General features: G+C 50.1%; 1 protein-coding gene across 2 annotated transcripts in view; it reads right to left on the reverse strand.

Annotated features, from left to right (window-relative positions):
• The window catches only part of Lilli (AF4/FMR2 family member lilliputian), a 168,937-nt gene that overhangs the window by 11,768 nt on the left and 144,749 nt on the right, over nucleotides 1–12,420 (reverse strand). For both annotated transcript variants that reach the window (XM_070664969.1, XM_070664971.1), the window contains exon 7: nucleotides 8,260–8,290. In XM_070664969.1, coding sequence (XP_070521070.1) covers nucleotides 8,260–8,290 — 31 coding nt within the window. The remainder of the gene's footprint in view (nucleotides 1–8,259; nucleotides 8,291–12,420) is intronic.

The raw sequence follows: 12,420 nt of genomic DNA on the forward strand, positions 1-12,420 counted from the left end.
GAGCGGCGCAATGCGCAAAAAGGATAATAATCTTAATCGAGGACAAGTTCACAGGAACCCCCCTCGCGTTTATGAGCTTCTGCCACGCGGTTGCTCTCTATTCAAAGCGTTTGTGCGAACAATCGGCCTCGGTGTGTCCATTATCTATTATCTCATCTCGGCCGGTTGCTATCGCGGCTCGTTCGCCACCCGCGGCACGTGCGCTTTTACCGTTCGGCTAGCAATTGTGACAGGTGAACTTCCGCGCGGTGATTTTACAGCGGCGGGGCGCGACATCGCGATCGCAATCGGACCGAAAGATAAAAATCAGATATAACAATGCAAGCTGCGATGCGGCGAAAAGGGGGAGAGGGGAATAAAAAAAAATCCAGCGGCATTTACGCGATAAACGTATTGGACGCGTGTCTATCCCGCGAGTCGATGTCAACGTGCGCGTGAGCGCGGTAGGCCGTTCCGGGAACGTAATTTCACGTTCACGGTGGAATCAAGATAAATGCGGATGGAGTAGTGGAGCGCGGCGGTAGCAAGAAGCTAATGGATTAATCGGCGTAACTAATGCGCGACTCTCTATTTCTGGCGACGTAACGAAAGGCAATATCCGCGGCGTCGGGTGGCTGGCGGCGGCCCTAATCCTCCTCTTCATCGTTCTATACCGAACGCGTATTATATATGTACACGCGCACGTAATACGCCCCGGAGTTGGCGTTAGTAAGTTTCTGCCTGTTATTAAAGAGAGGTACGATGACGGGAAGCGGAGAGGAAACGCGGGGATACCGGCTGGAGATGTTCCAGGACGGTGGAGGTAGCGACGCGAAGGGGGGAAGGGAGGGGAAACGGTAGAACGCGGGGGAGGCGCTGGTCGCTGGGTGCCTCCGAAGGTGCCGGCGACATCGGACGACGACAAGACGTAGGAGGCGGCGCGGTGGAGGCGATAGTGGTAGTAGCGATGGCACTGGTAGCAATAGTAGTTGTGAGCAGAATTCCGCGAGGCAGCTAGCTAGCAAGCCGCTTGTTGCGAATAACTTCCGAAGTTCCGGAATATATACCGAGTGTTTCAAAGCCGGGGGGATGTGTCTCGTCGGTGTGCGTTGCCGAATGGATGTATACGTTATTAATTAATCGGCGAAGCCCGTGGGCGGGTTTCTGGCTTCACCGTTTCGCAAGATCAACATATCGCGTCGTGTAAGAAAGGGACTTCCGTGATTGAACGGCAACGATCCAATTCGTTTCTTTTTCTTTTGGCCCGCTTGATAAAATGTTTTAAAAAAAATTTATATTAAATTACTCTCGCGCAGTTCCCTTGATTATTTTTACCGTTAAAAAAAAAAAAAAAAAAAAAAAGAAAGAAAGAAAAAAATCGTTACAAGAGACACACAAGAACGTTCTCAGTCAATTTGCGATTTTCGTCACAAAACATTCTCTCTGTGGAAAGAGCGAGACCAGTTTTATCAAATAATCTACGACTGGAAGGCTATTCCAGTAGCGACGGTACATCGTACATCGCCACTTCCTTCTCTCTCCCTTTCTGGCTCTCTCTATCTCTTTCTAACAATAGAGCCCACTTCTCGTTCCCCGGTTGATCCTCTTTCGAGGTTCTCTCTGTCATCTTCCTCTCATACATGTATCTTTCTCTTTCGCTCTTTCTCTTTTTATCTTTTTCCTACCCCATCGCTCGATCTCTCTTCTCCCTGAAAGACGGATTCTGCCTTTGTCTCTATCGCAAATACCCCCTTTAACCCACGGTTATCCTCGTCTCGCTTCATACGCGACGCATCCTCTCGCGTTCTCCTTTTTCAACGAGACTCGCATTCCCTCCCGCGTGAGCCTCTCTCTTTAACCCCTCCTCGTTCGCTTTACCGCTTCTGGTTACACGCCATCTGCATCCGCGTGCACACCACCGATGCATCTCATGCACACGAATAACGTATGTATGTATAAGCGCGAGTACACGTGTTGTACATACGTGCGTACGTCTGCACGCAGGGCTGGCTCGTCGCCGGGCGCAACACCTGTATCTGACAGTGAATTTCCGGCAGATTTGCGGCGCCCTGGTACGCGTCCGAAATGATTACGCTTGTGTCATCGCTTTTAATTAGTTCGATTGAATTTCTTCTGGCCGATAGCACCACGATGGCGCCGCCAGTTCGAGGGAAACGCGTATTATTAGCAAATTGAAAGTAGGATTCAACATTTCAAAAAAAAAAAAAAGAAGGAAAAAAAACCTAGTTTTGTAAAAGCAATCCGTTGTCCTTAAATTAATGAAATACCTTGATACGTAAAATAAAAACTATTAAAAAGAATTTAATCGAGCGCTAGCTTGCGACGAACGCAAAATTAAACGAATTAACGCCGAACGAGCTTTTCATGCCTCTCCATTAAAAAAAAAAAAAAAAATAGAAAGAAAAAGAGAAATAATATTCAAGCCACTTCGACCGAGGAACGAAACTCAAATAACAAGTAATATACTCCCGCCGAGTGATAAAACACTTTTGAAGATTAATAAATGGTAATCAGGCGCGTCGCTATGTTAATTATCTCTCGAGGTGGAAGAGGAAATCGACTTTCCACTCCATTTGACTGACTTCTACTTCGTAGACGCGTCGATGCGATCGACTCGCAAAGAAGCGGATAATTTTAGCCGGGCCATTCCGCTATAGCTAAATTTGCGAGACGTGTTTCGCAATCTTCGCTAGGTTTTCATCCGCGACGTTCCCGAAGGGGTTGCATTCCTAACGGAGGATGCGCCGCTCTCACCTCGCTCTTCCATTCTCTAACCCATTTTTCAACCTTTCGTATCTTTTTTTTTTACTCCCCCTCTTGGGAAGGGAAACTCGTACAGCGCGTAAAGTACGTGTGCGTGCACGCCGAAGTTCGCACGTGCGTCCGTGACTGCCGCGCGGGTTCGAAACGCGTCCGCATATAGCGGCGGTGATGAAAGGCACCCGTGCGGGCGAGCATCGACAATAATTTTGCCTCTGTTCTGCGGGAAGAGAGAAACGGAAAGTGAGGGACAAACGGGTGAGAAAAAGAGAGACGCGAACGGGAGAGAGAGAGAAAGAGAAATAGAGAGAGAGAAAGCCGGAGGATGAGAAATGGAAAGCCCCGGGGATGCGGGAAGAGGAGAAATATCGGTGCCGCAGTACGGCGAGAGAAAATAACGACTCCACGGCGAATTTGCGCGACAATAAAGCGATTGCTGGCAATCGCCGCGGTCGCGATATGCAGCCCCCGATATCTCGCGGAGCACGTGGCGAACTTTTCCGGCCAGATGATCCCCATTTCCACTTCGCGGCGATGTTAAATTCACGCGCTCTTATCTCGCACGTCGAGGGCGGGTGTAATTTCGGCCAGATATCTCGCTTCTTAACTTTGAACTGTATTATTTTAAAAAGAAAACTCTCGTCCCGAAAATAGAAATTTTATTTTTCTCTATGAAAGTTTTACCTCTCGCGCGATGTTAACTTATATTTTTCAGCGGTAAAGTAATTTTTGGAATAAAATCTTATCGCCAGAATGGCATCAATTAATCATATTGTTATTCGCGACGGGTTTTTTTTTAAACGGATAAATCGCTACAGTTTAAAAACAATCGAACGGCCCGCTGTTATTTTGCGCTAACTATGTTTACCGGCTCGCTTTGATGTGAAACGGTTTAATTTGGTCCGCCGCGGGCACCTGGTGTTTCTGTTAGGCACTCGAAAATAGACACGCGACGCCGAATCAAACGACGACGCCGTTAATCCCGTTCTAGTCGATCGACGACGCGACGTCGCGGCGTTAAAAAAGACGCCTCGGAGGAATTCGCGGCGCGAACCGTCGCGCTGCTATTCATAGAACGCTCGTACGCACGGCAGCGGATAAATCTCTTTTAACCAGGGACCACTGCAAGCGCGGAGAAGCTGTTTCGAATATTTGACACAAACCACTCGGCTTAGCTCTAAATAAAAGCATCGATTGCCGCGCGATCGATTCCTTTTTTTTCCTTTCTCTCTTCTTCTTCTTCTTCCTTTTCGCGCAATCTCCTCGACGTCAAGTAAAAAATTTTTCGATCATGATTTTTTCCCCCTTCGTTCAGAAGTTCACCGTTAACAGCTCGCACGTCCGTTTTCACCGGCAAAGCGATTACGGCGAGATCCGTTCGCGCGACAAAACGAGAGCCCGTACGGTCCACCAGGAAATACTGCGGGAGCTACCACGTCGGGCAGGAAAACGAGACGAGATGAGTAACAAAGGGCCGAGCCTCGTAACGAGCTCTCGCGATGTAGGTCGTTCACTTCGCGCAAACTGGCGTCGCGAAAACCGGAGTCGGAAGCGGACATACGGCGTTTCTCACCCATACACCGCCGCGGACACGTACACGCCGCACACGCGCGTCCACGTACAGGACGGGGCTGAGCTCCGGTTAACGACGTCTCATCCGATTTAATCCCGCGGCTTAGTTAACGCCCGGTAGAAGCGCATAACCAGCGAGGCGAGTTAGCCGGCGGTTCTCCAACTTTTACGTTTCCACTCGCCGAGAGATCCTCGGCCCGTTTCGGCTATTTCGAGCCGTCACTTTTCGCGGCCGCGGTAATGAGATCGCCCGCTTTAAAGTGCGCACCTTAATCTATAGACGGATCCGCGGTGGAGATTATCACGCCGACGACGGCGGTTGGAAAATCCACCGAGGAGGCATCCTTTTCCCCCCCGAGATACCGTCCGTCGTGAATTCATAAAGCGACGAATTTAGGTCTCCCCCGCGCGGTCAGGTTGACGGCGAGACGCAACACTCGGCGGACACGCGTATCCCGTCGCGATGATATTTTTGACGTAATTAACGCGACACTGAACAAACTTTTGCCGGGCATTGCAAACACATCAGACGCGAAATTCAATTATACGAATAAGGCAGGAAGCAACGAGGTAATAAAACAAAATTCCGCAGCACCGTCGTGCGAATAAGCGTCCAGGGGACTTTTTTATTAGCGCGGCAGAACTAAAATTTCTGAAATTCCACGCTCCCCCCCCGGGGGGTGGAAATATTCTTCTGATATCCTCTCTCGGGGCTAACACCGTCGCGAGCGAGCGACGAAGAAGAACGGCGGCGCGAGTTAGGTGTATAGACAGGCAATTACTCGCGTGTCAAATAATCTGTAAACGCGTTTTCATATACCGAGAAAAGTAATCCGGTCTTTCTCGAGCGCCGTTTACTTCCACCTGCAACGGTGGACTTTAATCTAGAGCGAATTTTCAAGCGCAGCTAGGAAAAAAGAAAAAAAAGTCGCAACACGCGCGCGTCTTTTATTTTCGCAGATCCGGTCTTCTCTTCTACCTCCGCGCGTTTCCTCTTATCCGCGGCCAGTATCTTCGATTTGAGGTGCGAGGCGAGCTCTCTCGTTCTCATCTCTCGCGAGATAAGTTCGGACAACGCGCCTCTGATTACACGTTCTTCGGCACTCGCGCGTCCCGATCGAGTTGCGTAAAATGATCGGCGGATCCTGCAGTGCCATTCGACACTTGCCCTCTTAGTAACGCGGCATTGTAAAGTGCTACCGACGCGAGTACATCGCGACCCGAAGGAGCTCGGAAAGTATTAGCGAAATATAGGGAGGCCTAATCGATAACCCGGCGCCTAAATAAATAATCGAAATTAGATCTACGATTTTTCGCCGCGATCCGGATGCGACTTCGTCGCGCGCTGAAGAAACTTCTCGTGGCAGCGAGCGAACGGAATTTCTCGAATAGAAGCGCTGCGTGTCGGCTCGCCGATAATGGCGAAATATGAGCGCGAAAAGCTCGTAGCGGAGGATCTGCGGCGCGCGCGGCCGGTTTTCTATGTCGACGATGCTGGTTACGTCCGCAACTCGCGCACATACCGCAGATAGGTATCCCGATAACCCGTTATCGCGATTCGCGATGTACAATGTACAGTGCACGCCGCGCGGCCCGAAGACGGGGCACGAAATAATCGAGCGATCGGACGCGCTCGTAAATTTCGCGCGGCGATCAGCGAGCGGAGCGTAAACGACGTGCGCGGGAAGAGTAATTATTAATTAACCGTTTTTATCGTGATTCACATGCAACAAGAGCCCCGGGTATCGGGAGAGCTCCGGCTACGAGGCGCTGGGAACGTCACGAATGAGTTACGGATCGGTCACGCCAGACTATTTAATTGAGAATCACCGAGCCGATTGCAAAAATATAAAATGCCACACAGCGAAAATATGTATCGCGAATCGAACGTTCACGAATAACTGAAGCTCGTTATCAGCTCGTTTGAGTGTGACTTGGGCGCGTTATCGGATCGCGCAAGGCCACAGGCCACTCGTTTTCGATAACGCGTGAGTCTCTGGTTGTACAGCGAGCTAAGCGAATAAAATAAGCGTTCTTTTTTTTTCTACGGTACTTAGTGCGTTCGCGGGTCCACTCTGATTTTTATGAACAGAAAATTGAAATTTAATTGTCCGCGTTAATCACACGGGCCGGACAAAAAAAAGAGGAGATATCCGAAAGAATATCGAGATCGCTATCCGTAAAAAAAAAAAAGGGGGTGCAAGTCCGGTGCAAACGCAAAGAAACCGTACCCCTTTGAAGTAGCACGTTGATTAATTCATTTGAAGATTAATTCTCGCGATGGTAGCTCATTCTTGTGTTGTCTGAGAAAACACCGGCTATTAAGGGATCAATTAACACTTTTAATGCTCGGCGTCAGCCGGTGCGACAGCCGACGGGGCGATTAAAATAAATTTTTGCCCCGAGCCCAGCCGATTATGCACCCCTTCCGGGAGCATACGGCGCGCCCAAATAAACCGATCAGCCGGAAACTCTTCGAGAGGAACGGAGAGGGAAAAAAAGCGCGTCCGGCCGCGACGCCGCGACCCACTTTTCCGTCGTTACAGCGCCGGCGATTATTAGAAGGGAGCACAACCGTCCGAAGGGTCAAAGCCCTAAAGCGCGGGTGGGACTGCGGGGGGTGGGAGACGTGTCCTGCCTACCCTTTTCGTCGGCTCGTTAATCCCTTTCTCTGGCGCGCGATGCGGCGGTGGCGTAAACGCCCCCGATTCCGGACGGATATCGTACACACAACACGGATCGGCCGCCAATTCCCGTCTCTCGAAAATCCACCGGCATCCGCGAATTCAATTTACGAGTCGCTACGTGCACCGGGTAACCCCTTGTATCTCAACGCGATGGTACATCCGTACGTTTCGTTTTGCCGTGTCGAAAGATTGACGCCAGATAGCCGGGCATTATCGCGCGAAGATATCGATGGAACCGCGACTGGCTATTTTGAACCGGGAGGCCGAGCTCTTTGTTGTCGAACTCTTTGTCATAATTGCGATAAAGATCACCACCACTTTTTTTTATTTTGCCGTGTCCAACGTTATACATACAATCACGTGGCGATCCATTTATTTGTCCGTTTATTTGTCGAGTAATTTCGACCTGACCGAGACGGATTATCGCGTCGTCGGTAAACTCCTGCGCGAGGGGTCCTGGGTTCGCGAGGGAATTTCAAGAAACGTCGGGAAGAAAGGCGACGATAGAATAAAGATAGACCCGGCGAGTTCGTCATAAAAATGTACGAGGGGCTTCCACGAGAGAAGAAACTTTCGCGAAGCGTCACGGCAAGAAACGCCGTGACACGTGGAAAACTTCGAAATATCTTTATTAGCGTGGTCCACGTGTTTCCCGGACTTCCCCCGCGAGTATTTCCTTTCCCAGCTTCTTTAGCGAGTCTACGTTTCCCTTATTATTTTTTTTTACACACGCGATACGCGCCGATACGAGACGCGTCGCCAACGAGACCATTCCTGCTTCCGACTCCCCGTAATTTTATTTATCCGAGCCGCGAGAATCCTGGGAACGCTCTTTTTTTTCATTTTTTTTTTCTTTTTTTTTTGCGCGGATTAAAATGGCTTGTTTAAGAGTAAACAGCGCGGAGACCGAGCGACGATGTGTTTGCATGCGCTCGGTGGAAAACAAAATATTTGACAAAATAGTCAACGTCCCGAAAAATTGCGGCGGGCTGCGCGGTTTAATTAAAAGTCTCCGCAGAGAATCTGCAGTAAACTTTACGGTTTACAATGTAACCAGTACGTTCGCAGACATGTCCCGCGATCGCCCTCTTTTTTTTATTTTTTTTCTATTCCATCGAATAAAAAGTTGAAAAATGGGAATACGTAAAGTTACTTATAGACGCTTCGTGCGAAAGTGTAAGAAAGTGTTTAATATTCTTAGCAAAAGAACTTTGTTTCGATCGATAATGCATATACTTACGCAGGCAGTCTGCTGGCGTTGTGCTGGCGTTCTGCAACAGAAAAAAAAGGAATGGCGAAATTAGCAAAATTAGCAAAGGCTTATTAGAGTGTCTAATTGCGCGCCGGTGTCGCCTCGCATTAAAATACGGTTCCGCCGAGCAAATAATTAACGCTTTACGTCTAATTGCTAAACATACACAATGCAATCGTATCAAATCAAAATTTTTCCTTCTGCACCATTTATATATCCTTCGTGGCAAAGAATAAAGGAGACCTCGAGCGGTCTTGATTAAAATCCGGTTTCGAGAATCTCTATCGGTTTCAAACGTTAAATCCGAGTCTTTCGAGCGACAACTTTCTAACGGGTCTATACCCTTTTTTAACACGAGTAGCTGCGCACGGCAAGGTTTATAATCGTCGTGACCTGAAATATCGCGCGATTCAATAGAGGAAGTGCGGTTAACGACTTTCGGGGGGCAAGGCGAAAAGGCGTTCCAGGTAGACTGACGAAAAATGTAGGTAGATGTGCACGAAGAAGCGGTTTATCGTTCCACGCAACGTCGGCTCTTTCGAGCCGTCTGTCGAGAAATTCGCCTTTAGAAATTCGATGACCTGCTTGCCACCGACGGGCGAGGGGGCAGAGGAAGTGGCGATGAAAGGAAGAGGTGGAAGAGCAGAAACGCGCCGGGGTCGACCGGCATTGCGTAAACAATGGCGTACACGCAAACGTGCACGAATGCACACAACGCATGTCATGGGAAAAGGGACCGCCGGGGGAACCCCGGACGAGTCTGCGGTACGAAAGAGAAACGGGGCGAAACGCCGGGGTACGGGCGACGTTAAATTCGAAATATAGAGGGCTAAACGCGCGTACCGGCCGCCGCACATACCGCCCGCCGTTACCGGGGCGCCCCGTGTTTTATCACCTTTATTTTACCACCGTGCCGGCTCTCGCCGTCTAACGTGGAAGCGCGTGTGCTTCGACATTATTACGAAGCCGCGCAAGAAATTGCCCGCGGCAGCCGGAAATAATTCCGCGGGCGGAGGGTTTCTTACGGCGCGTAAGAGAGATTTTTCACTCGTCGCTTTAAATGGTAAAAGTTCCTCAACGTTACGCGAAGTACATCTTAAACGAATAAATGCATCGGCTTTTATTATCTTACGTTTTTATTTCTTTTTTTTTATTCTTTTTTATTTTACGTTCCTTCATCTTTTATATAAGTAACGAGAATAATTGACGAAGATATTGTTCTTTTTTGTTGCCGTGCATATTAAATAATTTACATTCAAGATACTCGATTATATGTCAATAAACGATTGTATAATTGCGCACCGAGGTACTTATTATTCATCGGCCGTCACGGCCGTCATTTCAACAATGCGGTACGAAATTATCTGGCGACCTTCTGCCGGCTAATTATCAATATTCGTCGCGCTGCAATCCAGCGGTCGGCTCGGATGACTGCGATCAATCGGTGATGCAACCGGCTACCACTCTCGATGTCAGAAAATAATTAGCGCCGAAGTATCACGAGGCCGACGCGTATCTTGTTAGCGCACGTGTGTCAATAATCGAGTTGACTCCGCTTAAATCTCTCTCGACGTGAAAGTTTGCACCTCCGCAATTCTCGACCGATATCTAAATAAAATATTAAGTGTTTTAAACGAAAGGGGCAAGCCAGTGCGAATTAACCGTCGGCTAGAAACGCGAGGGCGGGTTGTTATTTCCCTTTCCCTCCTACCCGCCCCAAATTTTTCCCCCTCGCGCGCGACCCCGTAAAATCGCGGAGAAGATTCGCAGCGAGAAGTTCCGGAAACGTAAGCGGGGGAGGAACTCGCCGACGATCGAGATTCGAAATTCGCTAGGCGGCGACGTTCCCCAGGCGTAACAATGTCGACGTCGGGTCAAGTCCGGTGCAGTAATGTGAGCGCCACGCCGGTGCAACAATGCGCCGGTGAATTCATCGAGTTATCTCCGCCGCGAGTTGACCGCCGTCGCCGATCGATCGACCTACCAAATCGAGCAATAGAGCGAAACCGAACGAGACTCGTTGTTGCGCACCTGATGATAACAGGAGATAGCCGACACCCCCCTCAAGTAGCTCGAGCCCGCTGAACATGAGTTATCGGTCCGCTTCGCTGTCGCTGCCGCTGGTCGTTCTCGGGCTCACGTTACTCCGCGGCTCGCCCCGCGCGGATAAGACGGCAGTCATCAAACGATGCAGCTCGCTTGGAATGCCGAAGACGCGGCCGCGAATCCCCCGGCGTAGGAATCTCCTGACTCCAATCACGCTGGATTACGCACTCGCGAGAAACTCGCGGAGACTATTTCTCGGTTCTTTGGGTTTAATTAGGTTCGTCGCGATTCTGAATTTCGGGGACGATTAGATTTCGGCGCGGATTGAACCAGAATTCCGCGCGACGCGGAAGACCTTCGCTCGCGGAAGATAACTTTCTTTCCGTTATCGAGCCGGATTACGTTCGGCTTGTTATCGCACGGCACAATGCGCCGCAACCGCGAACGGAATCTCGGCTTTATCTCGGGAAATTGCAAGAGAAGTAATCGCGAATACTGTCCGCCTGCCGTTGCACAACAAACGAAGCATTCAGCGCACTCAAACACAGAGCTCGTATTATCCGCGGGACACTGAAAACCCGCACGCGCCCGAGAAATGGCTCCGAACCTCGCGTGGTCGCCGCGCACGCGAGGTTGCACCGACAGAAAAAAAAAAAAAAAAAAGAACGGGCAAAAAATTTTCTTCAAGGTTGCGTCGGAGAAACGTCAGGCCGGGAATCCGTCAGAAGCTATTCCGTGCGTTCTCCGAAAGTCGGCGAGGCTCGCTCGATATCCACGTCTCGCGAAGAAAATCGTTGCGCCGGATGAAGGCAGGCAGGTGTCGGAGCGCGAGAAATTCTTCAAGGTCGCAGAATTGCGAGGCTTCAAAACCCGCGCGAACTTTGGCACGTTAAAAACTTGCGTCGTTGCGTTGCATGAAAGTTGAGATTAACTTTCAGCCGCTGGGAGAGAGAAAAAAAGAGCGAGCGAGCGCGCGGTACGAAGCTCGAGGGAGAAAAAAAGGAAAAAAAAGAGAAAAAAAAAAAGAAAAGCCTTCTTCAAGGCCGGCGGAGAGTGGGAACCACGTTTCGCGCCGGAAGCGCCGACATGTCCCCCCGAGGCTCGCCTGCACGTGAACGACTGACCCAGACCCGGCTAAATCCGGCCGGGAAAGGTCCTCCTCGGGGTCATCTATGTACACACTTTACTGAACTTTGCGCGACCGCGCCGACGTGTGCCTCCTTCTTCGGAGCGCCCCGGAAACGAGTGTGCTGGCGACACGTGTCCACCCCGATCGCTTCGGCACAGTTCCTTCCTCGTCGTCCGATTGCGTCTTTCGAAAGTAGTAACTATCGTTCCGATGAAGCATGCGCGGTCACGCTGAACGGCGGCCAGAAGACGGTGGTTAATAAAAACGACCTCGCGATAAAGAACGGAATCTTCTCCTCGGAAGTGGCGCGATCGATCGCGCCGAACGGATTAAATCGTCGGCGAGCACGTCCGTCAATTCAGATCAACCGTCGCAATCGCGGCAACTTCCGGTGACACTCGCGAACTGATCGATTCTGCGACACGTTGCGTGACTAAGTCTTTTCTGTTAGCTGCGCGATTATTTATCGTTGCACCTTGCAAAATCTTAATTACAAATTTGTCGACGACGTGCGGATATCGGATCGATGACGCCTCCGGGTTACTCCAGGGAAGTCGCGGAATGCGGCCGCCGCGTTAAACAATCGCGAAGAGAAGTCTCCTTTGTGCTGCGGGTCCGCGGTGGGAACCTTGTTTCGAAACTGAACGCCGATCGATGACACGAGGGTTTTTTTTTCTCGCAATTCCTCGGCCGGCGGTCCGCGCGGTAACAATTGTTTCGGCGCAAAACTAATTTTAATGAGACGATGATAACTCGCTGACGACAGCGAGTGATAAATATACGCGCGTGGAACGGACGTTTTATATTTTTTTTTTTTTTTTTACAAAGAACGTCACGCGATACACTTCGTCGCGAGCCAATAGGGCCGGCGGCGTCAGTCGAGCCTCGTTTTGAAACTCAACGCCGCTCGATACTGCGTACAACTTTGTCCGTGCGTAATTCCCACCCCCTCATCAACATTTCACGGCGAGTAG

This window comes from Cardiocondyla obscurior, linkage group LG13 (assembly GCF_019399895.1).
Source record: "Cardiocondyla obscurior isolate alpha-2009 linkage group LG13, Cobs3.1, whole genome shotgun sequence".
In the NCBI taxonomy this organism is placed as follows: Eukaryota; Metazoa; Arthropoda; class Insecta; order Hymenoptera; family Formicidae; genus Cardiocondyla; species Cardiocondyla obscurior.